At 41.7% G+C, this 22,482-nt stretch overlaps 1 protein-coding gene across 14 annotated transcripts in view; it reads right to left on the bottom strand.

Moving 5' to 3' along the window:
- The window catches only part of rap1gap2a (RAP1 GTPase activating protein 2a), a 30,717-nt gene extending 16,859 nt beyond the window's left edge, over nucleotides 1-13,858 (bottom strand). For 4 of the 14 annotated variants that reach the window (XM_081699750.1, XM_035534171.2, XM_081699749.1 and 1 more), the window contains exons 1-2: nucleotides 11,031-11,334; nucleotides 201-285 (exon numbers count right to left, since the gene is read on the bottom strand). In XM_081699750.1, the coding sequence (XP_081555876.1) occupies nucleotides 201-285; nucleotides 11,031-11,155 (210 nt within the window). In that variant the 5' untranslated portion in view covers nucleotides 11,156-11,334. The other 10 variants (XM_081699748.1, XM_035534170.2, XM_081699751.1 and 7 more) reach the window with 6 other exon arrangements.
- Nucleotides 13,859-22,482: the final 8,624 nt, after the last annotated feature.

Below are 22,482 nucleotides of genomic sequence, written 5' to 3'. Positions count from 1 at the left end.
AGGAAATAAAGCCCACCAACCCGCCATGGCCAACAGCAGCCAATGGATCTCTGATAGTAGGATGGGAAGTCAATGAAAGGACTTTACGACAACATACAACAGGGCGATAGAAACAAGGGCACTGTATATAAAAGGTTTGTGTTTTATTGTTTGTTTGTTTGTGTTTGTGTGTGTGTGTGTGTGTGTGTGTGTGTACTCACTTTCATTGTGGGTGGTGCAGTGTGGGGCGGTGAAGGTGGGCATTCTCCGAGAGGTACATTGGAGATAGTTAGCAGCTCTTGTTTCCTGCAAAGTACACATACACACACAGTCATACACAGAAGAGCTGTTGTGTACCCTACAAAGTTTTAGCGTGGTTTGGTGTTCAACCAGACGTCAACAGAGGTAAACAGAAATGCACAAGCACGCACACACACACACACACACACACACACACACACACACAGAGGCAAAGAGGACACCTAATGCCCTTCTCCTAGTCAGCCGAAGAGAGCACAGAGGTTCTTCCTTAGTCTGAGGTGATCATCTTTAAAACCTCAGCACCACATAGATCTCAATGAAGAAGAGAGGAGACGAGAGGAGAGGATCTGGCACAAAGTGATTTTAAATTGCGCATACCCTTGCTTCATTTTTCCTTAAATTGCCTATAGGGCACTTGTTTAGAATCAGAGCCCTGAGGATGTGCTCTGTTTAGTTTACCTATCATATTACACTTTACAAAGTCATAAAACCCACATGAAATGTGAGGGAATTAACTGCCTCTCCAATAAAACCACACATATACATTTATGTGAGACAATTAAGTAGTAATAGATAAAAATTATTTGTTTATGAGTACAACTGAAAATTTATATGAATTGTTTGGCATAGTGCTTAAAAAGCACCTCTGGACTACATTTAAAACTCATCTGAAGTCAACAGCAATTTCGGGAATTGCACAAAACATAATAAAAATAATATTAGTGTTCCAGATATTATTACCATGAATCTCACACAGCAGATTACAGAAGCAATTGCTTTTGATCGCTTTACTGAAGCCCAGATGCGATAAGGGATTCATAGAAAAGCTAACGCAGTGACCCAGCCAATCTGCCATTCGCATCTCCAGGGGGTTTTGGAGGGAGGGAGGGAGGGAGTCAAGCCTGCCGGCCACTTGCAAGCGACCTGGATCTGATGAGATTGATTGGACCCTAATTCACATGTGGCGAAAGAGCAAATGGGCTTTGTGTTTCCATGTGGAAGACACGCCAGTGGTTTTACACACTTCATCAGTTTTTTAATCCTAAATCATTTCCAGCATCCGATTTAACCTATTAAACTCCCAGGAACTGTTGGTGGTAACAGTTATATTTTTCACCGTCATAACTACATACCTTTGGCTGAAAAATAACTATTAATAACTGAGTAATAAGGATAAACCTAAAGGTAGAGGTCAGCAGGTCTCATAAAGTATTAGTATGTGACAACATCCGCCGCACCTTCAATACCCATGAATGAAAAAGGCCTTATACAAATTAAATGTATTATTATTAGTGGTCAACCAATTCACCGTGTGGACGATTAATCAGCCAATTAAATGCCATTTATGCCAGATCAGCATCAGCCGATATTTTTTCCAACATCGGCCGAAGTTTCTTGATTACCTGTGGACATTATACATATAGAATTCTTTATTTAAAATAAGGAAAAACACAGACAGAGTGCAAGCAAACAGAGACAATACAGACAACAGTGGTAACAAAATATTAATTTAAGTAATTTTGTGTTGCATGTTATTCATATTAGATTGTAAAATTTTCTAAAATGCAACATTTATCTGCAGTATATATCGGCCATCAGCCTTCTTGCTCTATAAATATCAACATCATCATTGGCCATTGAAAAACATATATCGGTCAACCACTAATTATTTTATGTTAATATTTGTTTTGTTTTTTTGTTTTTTTACAAATATTGTTATTTCAGAATTATGCATCCAACCACCCACTCTGCCATCTGTGCTGTCTCAGTAAGGGTGGAGGGTCCAAACACTACCAGTCATACTAGAGCTTCCCTTTCCAAACCATGGCAGCTCTTCACGGCTGCGCTGACACCAGAGAGGACCAGAGGACACACACCAGGGGCCCACTACTCTGGTCAGGTCTGTGATGTTCTTGCAGTAGTGCATTTTGATATATCAAGAGTTAAGATGCCTTTGGACCCACAAATGACATAGGCATCAGAAAACTGACTCATGCAGAGGCCACACCGAAGAGACAAATACAAAAGGCAATGGCAGGAGACAGTGTTAGTGAGAAGAGTGTACAGGTGTATATGTCAGTGTTTAGATGTGTGTGTGCGCGTGTGCCTGTATGTGTGTGTGCACACTGTCTGCCTGTGTGGTGCAGTGCGGCCATCCTTGTGTCTGTCTCTGTGGTAATGAAGCAGAGCCTGCGTCACCGTCTCACCCGACAGGGGGTGGGGGTTGGGGGTTGAGGGGGGCATGGAGTTGCAGCATGACAAAAGAAGAACAGGGAGAGAGAAAGAGAGAGAGTGGAGGACTGGGGAGAGAAGAGGGAGAGAGACAGACAGACAGAGAAAAGCCAGGGGAGGGGGACGAGAAAGAGAGAGAATCACACAAGAACAGAAGACCAGCATAGCAACAGCAACCAATTAAACCAGACTTACTTCCCAACACTGGCACCTAGACCAAATGCTCTCACATATTACCATATCAAACCTATTTGCATGAAACTAATTTACTTCACCCATTGTTTTGGCAGGCAAAGTTTAGATAATGTCAGCAGCTAAAGATATAAAGCATTTTGAAGTGCATGATGATGACATGTGGAATTCAGTTATCTAATCTCCCACTGCTGAACCTCTGCCCTCCGAGCCTTTCAGATTCAGCATGGCGTCTTGTATCTGTTTCTTTAATTAGACTTGATTCAATACTAGCCCCATCTGCCCAGCAATTATGATTGCCTAATGTTCCGGCTACATGTCTCCATGTCTGCTGTTCTGATTACACCCTTGAGAGAGTGAGACATCAAGTACTCTCTGAGAGCAATAACTACTTCATACAATATGAGAGAGAGAGAAAGAGAGAGAGGGGGGATAAAATAGAGAAAACAAAAAAAAGCAAAGTTATTGTGAGTGAAAACAGCCACATGCTGATTAAATATGAATGGTATTTCAGATCTAATATATGTTTGTTATGAAACTTGATTTCCTTTGGTCTACTGCAAAGGCAAAGAGAAACAATCGAGTCCTTGGCTAAGGACAAAGGAGCTGGTTTATGTCCTCGCTGTGTCCTTCTCCTTAAAATAACAAACTTTGACCAGTTGCTTTCATCTGGTACAATTCCATTATGAAAGTCTGAGTCAGTGACATTGACACTACACTATGTACCTGTCCATGAGCACAGTTACTGTCAAAATGTCGCAGTTGGACATGTCACTTTAAACTGATAACCCCCATACTGAAATAGTGCTTTATAATTGAACACAGAAAAGGATTTTGGGATGCCTTTTCTTGAACACAGAAAAGGATTATGGGATGCATTGTAGCCATTGTTACCACTGGTAGAAAATGATGGCATAGCGTGGAATGGAAGATTGATAGAAAACCAGCAAGTGTCTTTTGAAGTCCTGATTACTTGTGCAGTTAGTCAGGGTGTTGCAGGGACCCTTTCTCTGAGCCTTCATGCTGACATATCAAGCTATTTATAGAGAGAAATGTGGTTGCTAGCCAGCGATCATCATATATAGTCTCAATAACATTAACATAACACACACATAAACAAATCACATTCGTTTGATCAACCTACACAAGAATCTGTTTAATTGGAATTTAATTTGAAAATATGTGATAATATATATATTTATGTATGTATATCCAGAATCATAATGCAAAATTGGGGAAATCAAAACTGTGTGCTGCCTAAGAACTAATCCACGGTTAGTGTCTGCTGAGGTAAAGAGAATGATCTCCATGGACAACAACAGCACTAAGCAGACACCAAACAGGGCTAATCATCGAAAGAGGCCAGTGGATTAGAGTGTGGCACAGTAAGGCCTTTTATTCTTGGTTTGACCCCTTTAAAATCTGTTCTCCTCTTTCCTAGAGAGTATGAGAAGGAGTGCTCCCACCCCTCACCCTGGTTACTCCAGATGCATGACAGGCACACACTGGTTTTATGGTGCTCTTTGCAGTGTACAGAATGAATTATAAGGACCAGTAAACCAGCAGGGACCCGATTATTGCAGCTCTAATGGTAAAGCAGAACATGGAATCAGTTTTATGTCTTTGATACAAACTTATCAGTTTCTAAGGTACATCTAAGGAAGGGCAAAATGTGTAGAAATAATTGCATAGAAACCTTTCAGCTTTCAGGGAATGACAACAGCATTATTAAAAGTGAAATGAACTGAATTTAAATGAGATGGAAATAAAATGTTAATGTACCAATTTATTTAAAAGCTCCTTGAAATCCAATAGAGGAGCAGGAAAATAACTCCCAGCAGGGTTTGAGTAAAACAGGGGAGGGGTGTTTGCTACAAGTGGATTTCTTTCAATACATTTTATGCTTCCTGTGAACCCCCCACCCTCACACACACACACACACACACACACACACACACATGCACTTTCAAACATATTATATGAAAATACTACAGGTAGCTGGGAAGACAAGCACAGTCTGCTCTTATCTTTGTCTCTAATGTAGCAGTTTTTTACACAGGTTGACAGGCTTCTCCGACATTCCATTCACCTCCGACATTATGATATTATGATTTTTTTCTTATATACAAAAGTCCACTAGAATAAAGGGTGAAAACTATTAAGTTTAAAGGAGAGAGATGGGGAGAGATATTGGCTCATCCTTATTTGACAGCTGTGAAAGCCAACTCCACCCTTTCTTCCTTCTCTCTACTGTTCTCCCTCTTAGCTTTCTCACTTCTGAACAAAACATATTGATTCTGGCAGTTGGATTCTGTCAATGAAACAAGAGAAGTATTGGCTGTGTGGTGAACATTAATCCATATCAGAGCTCCAACTCTCATGCAGAACCTGTTGAGATACAGTTTTGGTCAGACGTTTGCATACTCTGGGAATCATTCGTCAGATAATTACAAAAAATTGTTGTTTCATTTTTTTATACAAGTTCTCAACCCAAGTGCATTTATTTAATAATACTGATCTGCTGCTATTTGACATGGAATTTATTTCACAAATTATGATCTTATTCAAAGTCAAACACTCCTTTTGTTCATTTAGCGTTGGTGACTGCAGCCTTTCATGACAGCTGGTCATGAGTTTGAATTCTGTCATGTGATAAGCAGCCCACTCTCGATGACATCCTGTAAATTCTTTATGGTTTGAGTTTCTTCTACTGTGGCTCAGTATTGTTAACTTTTGAGAACTTTCCAGAACCTCCAGAACTTTTAGCTCCTTGTGCCACGCTGCTGCTGCTCACGTTTGGGTCATTTTCCAGCCATTAAGTCCACGTACAATCCATTCGCCTCTTCCGAGCTGAGCGATACAGGTATTCCTCTAGGGTTTTCTGATATTACAGCATTCATCTTGCCTTCAGATTTAACAAATGTTCCATGTCACAGGAGCTTACAACCCCCAAGAACTGCAGAAATCCACAGCTGTTCTTCAAAGTGGAAATTGTTGTATAAAAGGCCTTGCTGATTCATCTTAGGTCAGGACTATGAAGTTTAATCTTCATCTCGTTGGACAAAACCATTCCAGAAGTCTTCTGGATTGCTCTGTTTGCTATGTTGGGACTTTTCGCATCAAGATCAAAAAATTGAGCCTTTTATTGGCAAATATGTCATGCAGTTCATTCATGTCTTAGGTAACTTCTTATTGCAAATACTGAAACTCAATTTTGTTTCAGACTAGCATGACTGTAGGTGTTGCATCTTACATAGTTGATATTTGTCAGAATTATTTTCCTGGGCCTGTTTTCCTCTCCAGAACCAGTGTTTCCCACCTTTATGCATTTTAACTTCAGATCTTCTACTATCTTGTTTTACCCTTTTCTGATTCATAATGTTGATTTTGTATAGCTCATGTGACATTTGTTTTGTTTCTTCACCAAAATTTTGCTTTCACACCAAATGTTTTTGCTTGCAATTTAAAATTCCTAAGCCTTCAAAATGACACCAGTGCAGTTTCTTAAGGACAAAGTAGATTACTATCGTGATCAAAGCATAGTTGAGTGTACAGTAGCAGACCCAGAATAAAAGTATGTATTGTTATTTCTTTTCAGATAAGAAGTTTTTGTTTAATACTGTTTATTGATGCCATTCCCATTCCATGGATAATTACCAAAGCTCCTACCTTGCAATGATGATATTTTTTTATGATGTTGATTTTGATTAAAAAGGTTTTTTTTAATCAAAAGTGCCAGGTTTCAAACTTATAGGCAGATTTGTGTCTCTCAGACTGACCAAGCAACATCTTATACATTCAACTGTTCTTTGACTTCAGAATTGCATGCTAGACTTAAAAGACACATCTGATCCAGGTGCATGGAACACACTTCCTCTCAACTTCAGTACATGAAAGCCTGTTGTTTTTGAGTTCTTCTATTTACATATCAGGTGAAATGTCAACATGAGGCTGAGAGCAGAAGGGGTGTTTTAATGCTAGGGGAAGAGAATGAGGCTCATTCCTGTGCTCTTGGTCAGTCTGCCTCAGCGTCTATATTGAGATTCTGAGCACTGAGGCTTCAAAAACCCAGCAGTCACTCACAGGCCAGCCTAAACCCAGACTGTCTCAGTGTTCCTGCGTCTTCTATGACATTTAAGTGCTTTTCTCCTTTTGTTTACAGTCATGACTGTAAGTGGAGGCAGAGGGCAGTAAGTGGAGGGCAGTATAACAGAAGCTGAATAAAAAGGGTTCTAAAAATATCTTCAAAATCCCACATTCTGTTGTGTTGTAAATAGGTGCTCTGTCTGTTACTGGAAGCATCTCTGCACACTTGTTAGGGAGACAATGTCAACTCATCCATTGCACTTACCAGTTCTGCTGAGGGACCTGGCAGATCCACCAATACTGACATACACAACACAAACACAAACACACCCACCCACATACAGACACACTCCCACACACACACACACACATACACACACACACACACACACACATACACACACACACAAACACACACAATTCTATGGACAAATATGGGATGAGCCAAGACAAAATATGTATGTATATATTATATATGTATATATATAATATATATATATATATATATATATATATATATATATATATATATATATATATATATATATATATATATATATATATATATATATATATATATATGAATGAATATATAGCACTAATTCTGAATGTACATTGTAAATGTAGTTTCCACACATGAATACAGCTCAGAATTATAAGATGATCCTAAATATTTAACTGCAACATCTGAATATAAATGAACCTTTGTAACAGAGGTGGTTCCACAGCACAAGTGTAAGACAAGATATTTAAATTTTATTGTGCAAACATTTTAACCAATCAGTAAAGACCAGTTCCCCAGTCTGATCAGGGAAAGTCTGTAAATCCTACGAGAGAGTCTAATCTGATCCATATCATTCTGAAGGTCACTACCAGCATAGAGTGAAGTTTTCCATAATATCAACATCCACTGAAACCCTTTTAAAAGAACTGTAAGCCTCTGACCTGACACTGTGCTGCATGCTGATGGCACTATAAATAATGCAGTAAATGTAATGAGGCATGGGACTCTTGTAGTAAGTCACAGGGTTGATCCTACTACTAAAAGATGAACTCAGTCAAAAACATATATCTTCAAAAAGCATCGATCCTCTGTGCCCCTTGCCATGCTGTGATGTATTACTAGATTGTTTTGCATAAACGTCTTAACACAGGCTGCAACAGGGTTTTTTTTCTAGTGTAAACCCACTTTTTAATGATGTACATGTAGGTTTTGAAAATGTAATCTGGTTTCATTCTTAAACAAAAATGAGGTTACAGTACTGAAAACTGAAAAACAAATAGACAAACTGCAGCATGGACATTGCATGAATTACAGTTGAAGCATTACATAAGGTTGCATAAGATCAACCTTATATATATATATATATATATATATATATATATATATATATATATATATATATATATATATATATATATATATATATATATATCATATATCTGGGTGGTGTTTGGTATACTTCTTCTTCCATGTCATCCTCCAACAGGTTATGCAGTAAATAGTAATGTTTTATATATATATATATATATATAAAATATTACTATTTACTGCATAACCTGTTGGAGGATGACATGGAAGAAGAAGTGTACCAAACACCACCCAGATATGACAAAACTGGACCGCCGCCCAAGAGGAAACTGGTAAAAGATGCCACTGAGATCCATCATATCTAACACTTTCACACATCAGTGGCATCAGCTGACAATTGGCAGAACTCCAGAAGTGTAAAACACTGCAGTCTATAGTGATTGGCCAGCAATGGCCAAGAAATGTAAGAGTTTATGCATAAAAACCACACAAAAAGACTTCAGGACATGTGCTTTGCCAAAGGTACTTCCACAATATACCGAGATTAGGCCCCAGAACACTTACGCAATGCTCTTTTTTATGAAGTTTCTTGGAAATTTTGAATACCCAGTTTGGAAAAGACCCAATTTTGGATTTTAATGTGAAATAAAATGTTTGCAAGCCAGTATATTTAGGTTTCATGCATACATTTTGAAAAAGACCGTTGTTTTTTCAGTTGAATGATATTATTGCCTGCTTGGTATAACAGTAAAGGAAGACATAAGTTTCTAAATATACGTATCAATTATTGATTACTTTCTTAAAGCACTCTGTAATTAGCGCATGATGTAATGCCACACTTTCTCACCGAGACTGACCAACTAAGCATTTGATTGTACACTTTTACTGCACATTTTATTTCACCGAGATAGAGCCACCAACTGATCTTAAATCAGCCGCTGTCTTCAGACTACTTTCCACTAATCTGTCTACCCACCTCTGAAAGAAACTTGTGTTTTCCTAGTTACACTTAAGACAACCTAAGCTATAAAACTGCCACCTAGCAACCTTATATACATACATAGATTAATGCACTGAGGAAGCAATTTACTTAAAGAAGTGTTCACTTAAGGTGCTTCATTTAGCCGTACACCGGCCCGAGAACATGCTGAGTATACGTGTTTGTGCATGTTTGGTCTCTGAATCAGTAGTTTCTCCTTTCTAAACTCGCCCAGCTGCTAATCATAAATGCTTTCTCAGGAGTGTGGGGCAGAGAGAGAGAGAGAGAGAGAGAGAGAAGAAGTGAAGAAGATAGTTGTGAGGTTAAAATTCAAAATAAAAGAAAAACGGTCACGCCAAGCAAAATGAGGAATTAGGGCAGAGGAAAAGAGGAGAGTAAGAGAGCGCTATGGAAACACTGTGACTCAGGGAATAAAGGGTGAGGCAGACTGCATAATGAGAGGAGCAAATGATGAAACAGGAGAGAATGAGCATGCACAGACCTATGGGTGAGAAAAAGAACCTGACTCAACTATTGCCTTGGTTCATCATGTACTAACAGTACAAATGCTGTTTTCAGGCACTCCTGATTTTGGATAATGCCAAGATGATAGACAAAAATCAGATGTTGGCATAGGCCAAGCAAAAAAAAAAAAAAAAAGATGCATGTAGGTTTTATAAATGTCACGTCCCAAACTGAACACAGGATGTGTCGAAGGACATGACATCTCAGAAAGTCACAGTCTAGCAGCCACTGGTGCTCACGAGTTTCTACTGAAATGAACGCTCAGAAACTCAAATGATTAATAGCAACAGCACTAATCAAAACGCAGAGCTGTGATGAAATATGGAATAAAATGAAGTATGCGTCACTGTTACCCAGTTGATTGGGTACCTCTGATTATAAAAAAATTCCGGTAATTACAAAGCAATCAGCCCACAGTCAAATAGAGGAAGCAGCACTGACATCCATTTTTTCGTTACATGTAATGGGCCAGATGATTTCCATTACAATTACACCCAGCCTATCGCATGCACGAGTGAAAAGACCCATTTATCCTCATCAAGGAGAGTGACGTATGCTGTTTGTTTTGACAGCGGGCGCAGCGCTGAAGAGAGCAGTGATGCTGAGCAGGCCAGACAGGTGACCGCACGCACTACGCCTTCCCCTCTGCTTGGGTCCCGTGCGTTCCTCGCTTATCGCAAAAGGCCCATGCAAATAGGAGCACATGCAGCAGCAGAACACAAACACACGCTGCACTGTCGACTGTGCAAATACGGTGTAATGATTAGACAGGGAGAGGGAGCTGTCTGGCCTAAAAAGTTAATGTTTGCTTTGAGCACACAGCGTCGGCCCAAAACTCCCCCAAGCCAGGAGGGGCGGTCCGACTTGCTGGAGAATGGCCAAGGAGAGGCGAACTACTTCTGCTGCTGAAAAGGTCTCATCCTCCGGGAAGGGGGAGGCACCGACCTGCTCCAGCCACCTCCATCCGACTCCCCTGTGTGTACAGTCGCCTGACCCTGGCTGTCATCTGGCTGGATGGAGCAATGTTCTCACTGGCTCTACTCTCTCCTCTCACCACTACACTGAGCTGCAGTACCCGCCTTTGTGAGTGCATCTGTCTCCAGAGGAAAAGTGGCCACTTTTTGGTGAGGGTCACTAAGTAGTCACAGACATGCACCTGTCCGGTGTAGAGTTTCTCTATCACCCTACAAATGTACCCGTTTCTGGTTCATCAACCCATTCCAGTTTCACTGACCCAGTTCCCACATTGGTTCAGCACAGTTCCGGACACCCATAAGAGCATGCCAACGTGCCAATGGCATGTCCTACATGGCCGGACACGCACTCCGTCCTGACATGCCCTCCAAGGTCCCACAACCTTGTCCAAATGCAAACTCAAGACCTCACCAAGGAAACAGTTAAACAGCCTGGCAGCTAGACAGCCTGAGCTGACCTCATTCTGAGATAATTAAAAAGTTCACCCACCGTTCCTTTTCTTTCTCCTTCTGCCTCTCCTTGTGTCGCCTGGACTTGTGCAGCAGCCCGATGAGAATGACAGCGGCCCGGATGCCCGCCTTCTTGGACTGAACGTTGGCCCTGGAGTCGGACATGCTGTCTGGCCTTGCTGCTGCTCTGCTAGTCCCAGTGCCCCAGCCGCTGGACCGGGGCTGTGTTCTACAGCTCTGCTACAACTGACCTCTATGCCACCGGCTGTGGGAGTGAGAGCGAGAGTGAGCATCTCCGACTACCTCTCTCCTGCTCTCCCTCTCCCTCTCTCTCCTTCCCTCTCATGCTCCCTCCTTCCCAGGCTCTCACTGCCTGCCCCTGCCTCTACCGGATAGGCAGAGCCTGGTGCTGGCTCCGCCCCCATTCCCCTCCCACCACCAAACACCCCTCCCACCCAGCTCCATGCCTTCTGCGTTTGTTTCCATGCGCGCGTTCCAGGCCTGCTCTCGTCTCTGGAGCTGGGATTTCCGTCTGATAAAAGAACACGCTCTGCTCTCTGTCCTCTCTCTTCTAAGTAATGCGACCAGTTTTCATCTTCACTGCTGTTTCCTTTTGACCATGTCTGCTTTTCACTCACACACCACATTTGTTTAGCTGAAATATACTTCAGACCAAAGCCACCGGCACTGCGGCGTTACAAAGTGTTTTTGAAGAGGTCATTTCTTGACAAAGGGGAGCACTTCTTGCATGCATTTCCTTCCACAAGCTGTAGGTGAGGTAATGTGTTTTATATATATACATATGTATGTATATATATGTGTGTGTGTGTGTGTGTGTGTGTGTGTGTGTGTGTGTGTGTGTGTGTGTAAGAGAGAACGAGACCAGCTGACTAGCTACATGTCTCACAGGCTGCTAGATTTGAGCAAACACACCATTTCCTATCCTCCACATCTTGTCTGTCTGTTTTCACATGCTCTGTTTTCTGTCACTTTTCCTGTAACACTTCTGGAGTTCTCTCTTTTCAATCTCCTTTAATCTCTGTGATCCCTACTCCAGCCAGTCTCTTCCCTTAAACCTTCACATGGGAAGGCCCTGCAAACCCTGCAAACCCTGCAGTCAGTCAAAACCTGCTTTTAAACACCACCGGTCCTATACATTAGAACAGATATTGGATAACACCAGTCCTGCAGATCCCATATCTGAAGAACACCCTTCTAACATTACTGTCATGTTACACGTATATCACACACGTTCTAAGTAGTTCCAAAGCCACTGATATACATGGGAACATGCATTGTCAGGTTTTCTCGGTGGAGTGAGGTGCTTTAAGCTTTTAGCAGAGATGTGGAGGGTGTGGGTCTCTATGGAGACATAATGAGTGATGGATATGGGTTGAGATATCTCTTGGGAGTAACAAGCGGTATTCCATTGGGAGTGCCAGAATCAGAATCAAATATGCTTCACTCTCTTCCATTGTCCTGCCATTTAAAGCATGTTGGAGCGAAGGAGAGAGAGAGAGAGAGAAAGAGAGAGAGAGAGAAAGAGTGAGAGAGCGAGAAATGCAGAAACCCAGTTTTAACAATTCTCTGAGTGAAGGACAGGATAAGTCCTCTCAAGCAAGACAATCACCATCATGTGCATAAACTCACACCTTATCTCCCACTTTCCCCTTAGTGCGTAACACACACATATCTCAAAGCCCCATAGGACATCACATGAAAAACTCCTTTTCTAAACACCCTCAGCACCAGGCATAGATAAGAATACTCACCCATGCATACACACACGCAAACATATTAAACACATAAGCACATAAGTACATACACTCTACACTTATTTATGCCTCCAAATACACACACACACACACACACACACACACACACATGTCTTTGTCAGGTCCCACTGCACCTAAGGCATCCAGCAACATCATACATCATTTAGACCTGCTCTACACAATAGCAGGCAGGTGCTCTATAAAAGTGACATCTGTAGTGACAGCCAAACTCAGCAGGACCACATTGTTCCTCACACACACACACACACACACACACACACACACACACACACACACACACACACACACATACACACACACACACACACACACACACACACACACACACACACACCTACACACACACACACAAACCATCTCTGAAGCGTATATCCCAAAGGTGGAAACATCACTTTCTCTTAAAACACAGCTCCTATCTTTGGAAAGACAGAACGCAGACAGGAAGGAAGGACACAGACATCCACACTGTAGAGATGTCCAAATCACCTCTGCATATTTCAGATGGCATTTCAGATTCAGCCTCAAGTTAACACCAAGTCTGACTTTATCTTACCTGTAGTGCTTTTATGTAGTTGCATGGAACAAGACAGTAATGGAACACTATCCTCTCAGGTTCCAAGTATGTGGATTAGAAGATGCCAAAGCACTTATTGAGCATATCATATCTCGCTTGACTAATATTATGGTGAAATTATTCTCTTCACATAACATAAAACAAAGTCTGTTTAGAATGAAAAAATCAATGATCACATGCACTAAATATTTATCCAGTCTGTTTTGAGAAAATTTGAATGAGCCATTAACCACTCTAAATGAACAAAAACATCAGATTAAGCAAACACAACTTCACACAAGTATCAAGAAAATGCTCTCTGCAGTAGTTTATGAATACAGATAGATTCCAGTCTTTGGTACCTTTTAACCCTCTTTTGAAATGTCAACCAGCACTCCAGTGCTTTTACATTTACAGCTCATCTGAGTGGCCACTATAGGAGCAGCGTAGGCAAAAAAAAAAGTGTGTCCACTCTATCTGGAGGAGAAAGCCAGGACAAGGTGACTGTGGGGGCAGCTGACCCCTCTGATCCAATGAAAATACAGTGGCCAGAAATAGCCGCACACAGCAAAGGGAACTCACACGTCTCTGGATCCTAGCCCAGTGTCCAACAGCTCAGCTGCTGCTTTAGGTCTGTTGGTGTGTTTCACACACACACACACACACACACACACACACCAGATCTGGCTGCCAAAAGGCCTCTTACACACTCACACACACCCACTCTCGGGTCTGGCTCTCATTGATAGGGTCATGTCGGATGAGATAGCAAGTGTAAACATATTCGTGGCGCACATGTGCACTTATCAAGTTCTGACATAATGTTAATATTAGAAATCTCATTAACGCTCGGGTGTATTTAAGTCATGTTCACCAGGTCATATAGTTCACAAGGGCACATACTAATGCATAAATTAATACATTTCTGATCGATCAACATACAGGTCAACAACAATGCACACCTTTGATCTTTTTCCACTTATGAACAGGCTATGTTGCACATGGGGAAAATACCACATGACTGGTATGTAATGACATAATGATTTAATTAGTGTGGAGTCACTTCACATGCTCTTCTGCATGAGAACAAGACATGGCAGGAAGTCTATAGTAAGTACTTTTAGCACTCTCCTTACCCAGAATTCCTATAATGAATGAAGAGCTTGCCAGGTAAATAGCCCAATTTGCAACAGCAACATTTTAATGCCTCAACCACATCTGCGAGGAAGTCCCTACAGGCTGGATAACTTCAACATGTATGTGCCTGAGAAAGCATTCCTAAACATATGCATTTAACAGAACAAACAACATTTTATTCTTGATTTTATTTTTATAGCATCCTCATTTTACAGTGACATGAAAAACTGTGTGCTTACCTGAATTCCTGAATTTCTGTATTCAGGAATAATAATAATGGTTAAAAGGGCCCACGAGGGACCAAAAATGCTGCCTCATGCCACTGTGCTATAAGGATCACACTCAGCCATGTAGGAATTCTGGCCCACTCCTCCATGCCGAGCTGTTTCAGGCCTTTGAGCAGGAAGTGCACATTTCAGGTCCATCCACAACATAGTGTTTAGGTCTGGATTTTTACTAGGCCGTTCTTTAACAATTGGAAGCTAGATTTGCTGATATGTTTTGGATCACTGTCTTGTCGTGTGACCTAACTGCACTTCAGTTTACAGCCAAAAGACCTGAGATTCTCTGATACAGGGCAGAATTCATAGTTCCTTCAATGACATGCAGGTCTAGCAAAGCATCGCCAAACCATCACACTACCACCACCATGCTTCACAGTTGGTATGGCTGTCACTTTGAAGTTTTATGCTTTTCCCAGATATTCACAGGACCCATGTTGGCCAAAAATCTCTACTTTAAATTTATCTGTACATAACACATTGTTCCAGAACTCAGTCAGGATCATTTCTGGACTAGCTTCAGATGAACATTTATTTTTCTTGAATAGTCGCGTTAAAGGTTTCAGTCGTGCTGTTCTGACATGGATCTCATTTTTGCCTGGTGTTTTCCTGATGTTTGAATCATGATTGCTGACCTTAGCTGAGAGAGGCCTTCAGTTCTTTAGATCTTCTTTGTGAGTTTTTTTTTTGTTTGTTTGTTTGTTTTTCCTGGATGATTTTACATCTTGCTCTTGGAGAGATTTTGTGAGGGCGTCCCCTCCTTGGACAATTGATTACTGTTACCAAGTTTCTCCATCTGGACATTCTGGATCTGATTGTAGTGTGGTGAAGCCCTAGAGCTTTAAAAATGTCTTTGTAACCTTTTCCAGATTGAAACAACTTTTTTCCACAAATTTTTTTTCTGAGGTCTTCAAGAATCTCTTTTCTTTGTGGCATGGCTGGACCACCTGACTGGACAACCTGTGTGATGCCAAGTTCACTCTGATTTAAAGGCCCAAAAATAGAGTTTGAATAGACAGGGCTGTGCCAAAATCAAGGCCAGTCATTATTATAAGCACTCACACTGGATACTGATCATAACTGGTTACTGGGAGGAGTGTGTGTGTGTGTGGGGGGGGGGGGGGGGCGGCAAACACCTTTTTATACCTTAGGATAGCGGAGTTGATACCATGTTGATACCATAAAATGAAAGACACAAAGTCCAAACTTTTGTGTACATTTTCCATCCAGACCCTATGTACTACTAGAGTACACTATAAAATCAGACGAAATCAAATGAATTCAGGAATTCAAAGGGGGGGGGAATGCTTTTTCACAGTAGTGTGTATATTGTGTGTGCATGAGTGCAGGCATGCAGGCATACATGCGTGCAGGCAGCCGTACACGAATGTATGTACAACATGCTCACAAGGATTGAGGACATTGTACTGATACCATACTGCATACATTGTTGCTTAAGTGACTCCTTCATGTTAAGTGAAGGAGATTCAATGTGTGAATTTTTAATAGTGGGCCTCTGACAGGGTGCCATGTATACCACACATCTACAGTTCAAGAGCTGCTTACCTAGGAAACCTCTGTTATCACACTATGGCAAAAGGACCAAAATAGCTTTGAATAAAACACTCACACACTGTAAAAGTGAGTTCAACATCAGTTGTTTTCACAAAAAAGATCAGCTCATCTTTCCCTCTCTGTCTCTCCTCCCCTACCTGATTCATTAGTGGTAGGCGTGTGAATGTGCCGAGTGTGACACCATGGTGCCCGCACCCCCTCCACCTTGGGAGCTGTAGCACTACTGCTTTCTCTCATTAACCTCAACTAACTCTCACACTCCTCTAATTGTTTAGTCAACCTAGTCAGAGCAGAAGTACAGTTATTTCTCTCCAGTTTCAGTACTGGCATGGGTATTGGAAAAACTAATTCGTAACAAATTACTAATTACTTCGCTTAATCCGGTAACGGAATTACTTTATTCAGCACGGTCGCGAAAAGTAATTACATTTCTCACTACTTCTTCCTTACTCCCTAAGACCCATATATATATATATATATATATATATATATATATATATATATATGTACCACTTGGAAATAATAACAGCCAGTGGACATTTTGGTACTTTATTAAGGAAAAACTAGATTATCACAATGAACATCATATAAAAGTCATACGAGTTTGCCCATGAGTTTTGCCGTGCGCTTGGATATTTTGACAGTCTGGTCATTGGGTTTAGGCTACAAGGGTGGACATGGTTTCAGATTTACACTTAGTTTCATTTTACACGGGCTGTTTTTAACCTCCTAAATCAATAAGTGTATTCTGAAAGCGTAATCCATTGTATACACTCCTTCCTTACCGGGAAAAGTAATTAGATCCCAGTAGCGCGTTACTTTGTGCAGCGTTATATGCAGCGGAGGCGGACGCAGGCATTGGAGGCTCGGAGCAGGGACACTTTCTCTCTCACATTCTGCGCCAGTCATGAAAGACATTCCACAGCGGCGTTTAACTCTGATCGAGAAGACTGCTCTGGCTACTATTTAAGGAGCCCGACACCGCCATCCATCACCCGCATTTAAACGACTGCTTCTGCCCTGTCTTGAGCCAACAGGGACAAAGCACTCTTTCTGAACTTTAACAAGACCACCAATTTTGATCTACTAAACACAGATGTGAGACAGAGGCTGGCTATTGATTATAACGCGGTGCAAAGCTTGTTATTAAAATGCTAGTAAGCATAACACCTGGGATAGTGGCAATCCAAGATAACTGGAACGATAACATTAAGGTTTAAAGGACCCCTAAAGGATCAAGAGAGGTTGGAAAATGGTAGTATAATGGTAAAAAAAAGTATAATGTTAGTATAAAAATGAAATATGACTGGAATATAAAGCCACACAAATGTAATTCGACATCAAGAAAAAAAATATAAAATAAAACAAAATTGTATAGTATGGGCCCTTTAACATTTGGTAGAACATGATCCATTTACTTTAATGTTTTACTTCTTAAAATCCATGTTTATTATTTTGTTCTTAAGCTGAAGACACATTACTCAGTAACTACACCAAAAGCATTATTAAAGGAAGGTTAGTATCAACACAGAAGGAGAGTAGGAAGATGTTTCTGTTTGAGGAACAAGTTCCTTATTGCAGACTCCAAAATCTTTTTCTTTTTTTTAAAGACTCGCACACAGCAAAGAAGTAGAAAATGTAACTGACTTGACCAGGGAAGTGGGGGGAAGGTAGCTAAACAACATACACGCCACAAAGACTTTAGGACATTTCTAAACAATAGTTAACTAGCAAGAGACACAACAAATTGAACCAAAGTCCTGTGCAATTAAATTATTTAACAAACACGTTAGAAAACTGGATTTAAACTAAATACAAACTACAGAGAGGTGCACAGCATTCTGGGAGTCCTGGCTGTGCTCCTCTCTGCTCTCTCGACAGGCCCACTCCCTCGAGCCACAGGATGTAGAGACAAATGTGACGAATGGGAGTCTGGACCCCCTGCAGGTGAACAAGCATGCATGCAACAGCTTAGAACACTTAAGAGCCCTTTCAGGCCAAAATGCAGCAGTCAGACTGCTTAGCCAACCCTCTCAGCCACCCGAGAGTAGGAGTTAAGGGCTCCAATGGTGAAGCGTGGCCGATCATGCCAGAGAATGTGTATTAGAGGATAGAGGGTTTTTATATATATAGTCAGAGGACAAAGCCCATTTAGAAATCATCTGCTTCTCTGCCTCTCTCTGCCTTTCTATGCCCCTTCAAGCCTCAAACCCCCGCCCCCTTAGGGAGACCAACTGGCTCTGCCCTTATTATTATGCCATGGTGCATTCAGCCCTCCTGTAGCCCCCCTTCCTAATCCTATTCTTCTCTTTCCACTTCAAATGCCATTTATTTAAATTGTGTCATAAATCCATTTGGCTGTGCTGGTGACCTTTGAGTACGTGCGCATGTGTGCGCATGTGTGTGCATCTGGATGTGTGCATAAGTGCGTGTGTGTGAGTGTGTGTGTATATGTGTGTATATATGCGTGTGTGTGAGTGAGTGTGTGTGTAAATGTGTTTATGTTCACGTGTCAGTGTGTGTTTGTGTGTATACACGTGCCAGCATGTTTATGCATGTGTGTGTGTGCACATGCATGAGTGCATGTTTAAGTGCGTGTGCGTGTCCATGCACGTGTGTATGTGTGTGTGTGTGTGTGTGTGTGTGTGTGTGTGTGCCCTGGACAGCTGTCTCCCCCCCCACCCCCACCCCCGACTTGTCTGCACACTGAAGCAGGTCTCCTGTAGAGCAGAGGTGCAGCCATCAGATTGGGATCACAATCAAGGCAGACAGTGACTCTGAAAGCCCTGGGCCCTGCTTATCTGAAAACTGATGAATATGCAAACATAATATGAAACACAAAACTGAAGACAGGAAGAAAACCATGAAAAAACCATGAGCCATGAATAAAAAAAGAACGTGGCAATGTGCAGCATGATATGAGAACAACTTATTCATCATTATTTTTAATAGCGTCAGTGTTGGAGAGTTTATGATGGGTGCACGCTGACCCAGCGCTAGTCTGTGACGCAGATGTCCGTCGCTGCAGTGTTAATAGATTCCTCGAAAGTCCTTTATTACAGTGGGCCAAAGCATAAATGTGCAGCCTCTGTCTCTCTCTGTCTCTCTCAGATGGAGCGGAAAACACAGAAACAGAAACACGTTCGGCAGGAGAGGAATTATATGCAGGCACTTACCTTCTTCTGTCCTTGCCATTTCCGGTAAATCAACATGGCCATAACCTCAGTCCTCCACAGAGAGACTGTGGACTCCAAGACTTCATTGCAACTTCCCTTCTGCCATTTTGATCAAAGCCGATTGACTGACAAGAGCGGATTGATGCTGGTGCGTGTAAGACAACTGTTTATTGTCTTTACTGTCTTTGAGGACAGTCAAATCATTTCCACATAATGGCCTTATGGAACGCTAATTCTATACTTCTGTTACACAGAGATTTTCAAAGTGAAACTCAGTGTGGCTGGTAATGAGAATGTTTCTGATAAAGAGAGCATAGCTGGATCCTGCTGGCAGTCATGTGTCCAGCCATAACCTCAGGAAACCAGAAAGACTAAAGAACATGTAGTTTGTGCGCCCGCACGCACACACACACACACACACAGAGAGAGAGAGAGAGAGAGAGAGAGAGAGAGAACTGCAAGGTCAGGGGTCAAAATGAAAATATTGACTTTCATTTATTTATATTCTTTTCTGACGTCTGATCTTTTGCGGATGCTTTCTTTTCTCACCTCGGAGATTCCTCTGTATAGTAATTCTTTTTTTTTCTATCTGTCTTGCTCACACACACGCAGATTCACACAACTACATCCTTTGGTCTTTTTTAGATACTAAAAGCCCTCCTCAATTTCCACCCAGTGCAGGACAGCTTCATTAGAATTCATTCATTCCCTTCCCTGCACAGCACTAAATCACTGCTCAGGATCTCAGTTTTGTCCTTATCGCCTGTGTACTATCTCGATTAAGGGCGAGGCTTCACCCCCTGCGTACCCACAGCCCGCGTGCTGCGCTGGCCTCAAGGACATCAGCTCCTTCTCGCTATGTTTGCTCTTCCAGCTGGTGTTTCCAACAGCAACAAGGCTCAGGCTTTTCTTAGAAGCGAGAGCCCTGGGCGTGTACAGCGTGGAGTGCACCAGCGCAGGGGCCTAAAACAAACACGGAACGCTGAAGAATAACCAGATCCTGCCCCAAAGGAGCCATGCAAGTAGGCTCTGCTCCTGTGAGGCCAACACAGAAGACAAGCAATGACAAACATGTTGCTCTGCTAGAGTTCAGCAGCACTGGACCATATGCGGCATGATAATCAATACAGCAGCAGCAGCCATTGGAACAGGACCCTCACTAAAGACTGCAATGTCTTGCCTGTCTTTGGGTGAATTCTTGACATATCAAAATCAAGCGTTCACCAAATCATTACTCCAATGCATTTTCTTTTTTTTTTATCCCTGTGACGTGAACCTTTATCATCCATTTAGGATTTTCCTGATTTTCTGTCAGATTTCTGACACATTTCAAGCCATTTATGAAAGGTGTGGTCATTTTTTTTTGTCAGAATCTTGCAGCCTTATATTTAATAGTGTCATGTGGAGATCACAGCCATACTCAGACAAGCTACACCATCCCATTTTGCCTACATCATCTGACCCTAATCCTGGCAGCAGATGCGAGTGTTATTGTATGTGATTTACCTTTTTAACACTGACGTCTTATCTCGAGCACCTGCCAGTGCAGCTCAGATTCGCAGCCTCTGATTTCCGATTGATAAGCACAAAGAAGTCCCATTAAAAGAGTGCAGTAGGCACCAGCAGAACTGCAGAGCAGAGCCCCATCCCTGAGGGGTTCCCCCTGCCCAGAGCACCTCCTGCCCTGCCCATCAGCCCCCACGGGAGCCTGGAGGAAACCACCCTAGAGGAAACACCCCGATGGGTCCCAGCCTACTTTATAACCCTTTAATAGCCCCATTAAACTCCAGCTGGCAGATGGAGCCCTTTTTGGGGCTGTGTGATTGGCACCACTGGGGTGGTAAATATTTGCCGGACAAGGCAGACAGCTGCTGGAAAGGAGGCTTATGCTTCAGGGGGAGAGTTTTAAATGGTGCACTCACTGGCCAGCTCAGCTACCGACCGTTGACCAGAGGAGGAGGGGCTCTTTGGACTAAACAGCCGGCAGTTTGAATCATTATTTGCAACCACTAGGGCTCAAATAACAGTAAATTATTGCCAATATTGCAAAAGCTAACGCAAACTAACTGCAGCACAAATGTATGCATCATCGATAATACTGAGTACACGACTGTTTGATTGTGAAAACATAACCGAGCACAACATCTTCAGGCATGTCCCAGATTTAATGATTGATTTAATGAAGGATGCTACAGGAATTAGTGCTTCAATATCAATTTAAATCTCTCAGATCTCACTAAGCACATTTATCACGGCAACAAGCCCCTCTAGAGTCCGAAAGAGTCTAAAAGAGGATTATAGCTTTATTGCTATGGATGTTCATGGACTGGAGCTCTTATGCGGTTAATATGACAACTGCCAGGTTCTCCACAACACAAAGCTCCATTCCCATGAGTTAAAGAGAAAGCTGCTCTTCCTCCATGTCACAACTGAAAACCAGGTCACTGCCACCTACAGGCCAGTGTTGGGTACTGCAACCCCAGAAACTCGGTGCGTCTAAAACGTATACTGCACTGATACCTTTATTTCTTTTAATTTGAAGTTTCAATTTTATTTCTGATTTAATACAAACAAAATGATTTTGACAATTTTCTCTATTCCTTTTCAGCTTCCCTCTTTAGTTCAATATTATACCAGTCCGTTTGCACTGATTTGGAAGTGTTTTGTGGAAGTAAAATAATTAACACAAAAGGACTAATTATTAATTAATTATTAATATATTAATTATTAACATTAAAGGTCTTAATAATACTACCATAATATATTACACATTATATAAGAAAAGTCATTTGAAAGGCTTAACATTTTAAAAGCAACTCCGCTAATGTGTTCCCACACTCAGTTTAAATCCAGTGACACTCAGTGACTGACTGATGTTTTATGTGCAGGGAAAACTGGGGAATGCAATGGTTCATCGAGATTTCAGCGACACTGCTTTGCTCAGGCCCTTTTCAGTCTTTCTGTCCAAACTTAC

This window comes from Electrophorus electricus, chromosome 17, assembly GCF_041902795.1.
Source record: "Electrophorus electricus isolate QZ-2024a chromosome 17, ASM4190279v1, whole genome shotgun sequence".
Taxonomy (NCBI): domain Eukaryota; kingdom Metazoa; phylum Chordata; class Actinopteri; order Gymnotiformes; family Gymnotidae; genus Electrophorus; species Electrophorus electricus.
The sequence above is the reverse complement of the archived record's forward strand: the minus strand, read 5'-3'. Positions and strand labels throughout refer to the sequence as shown.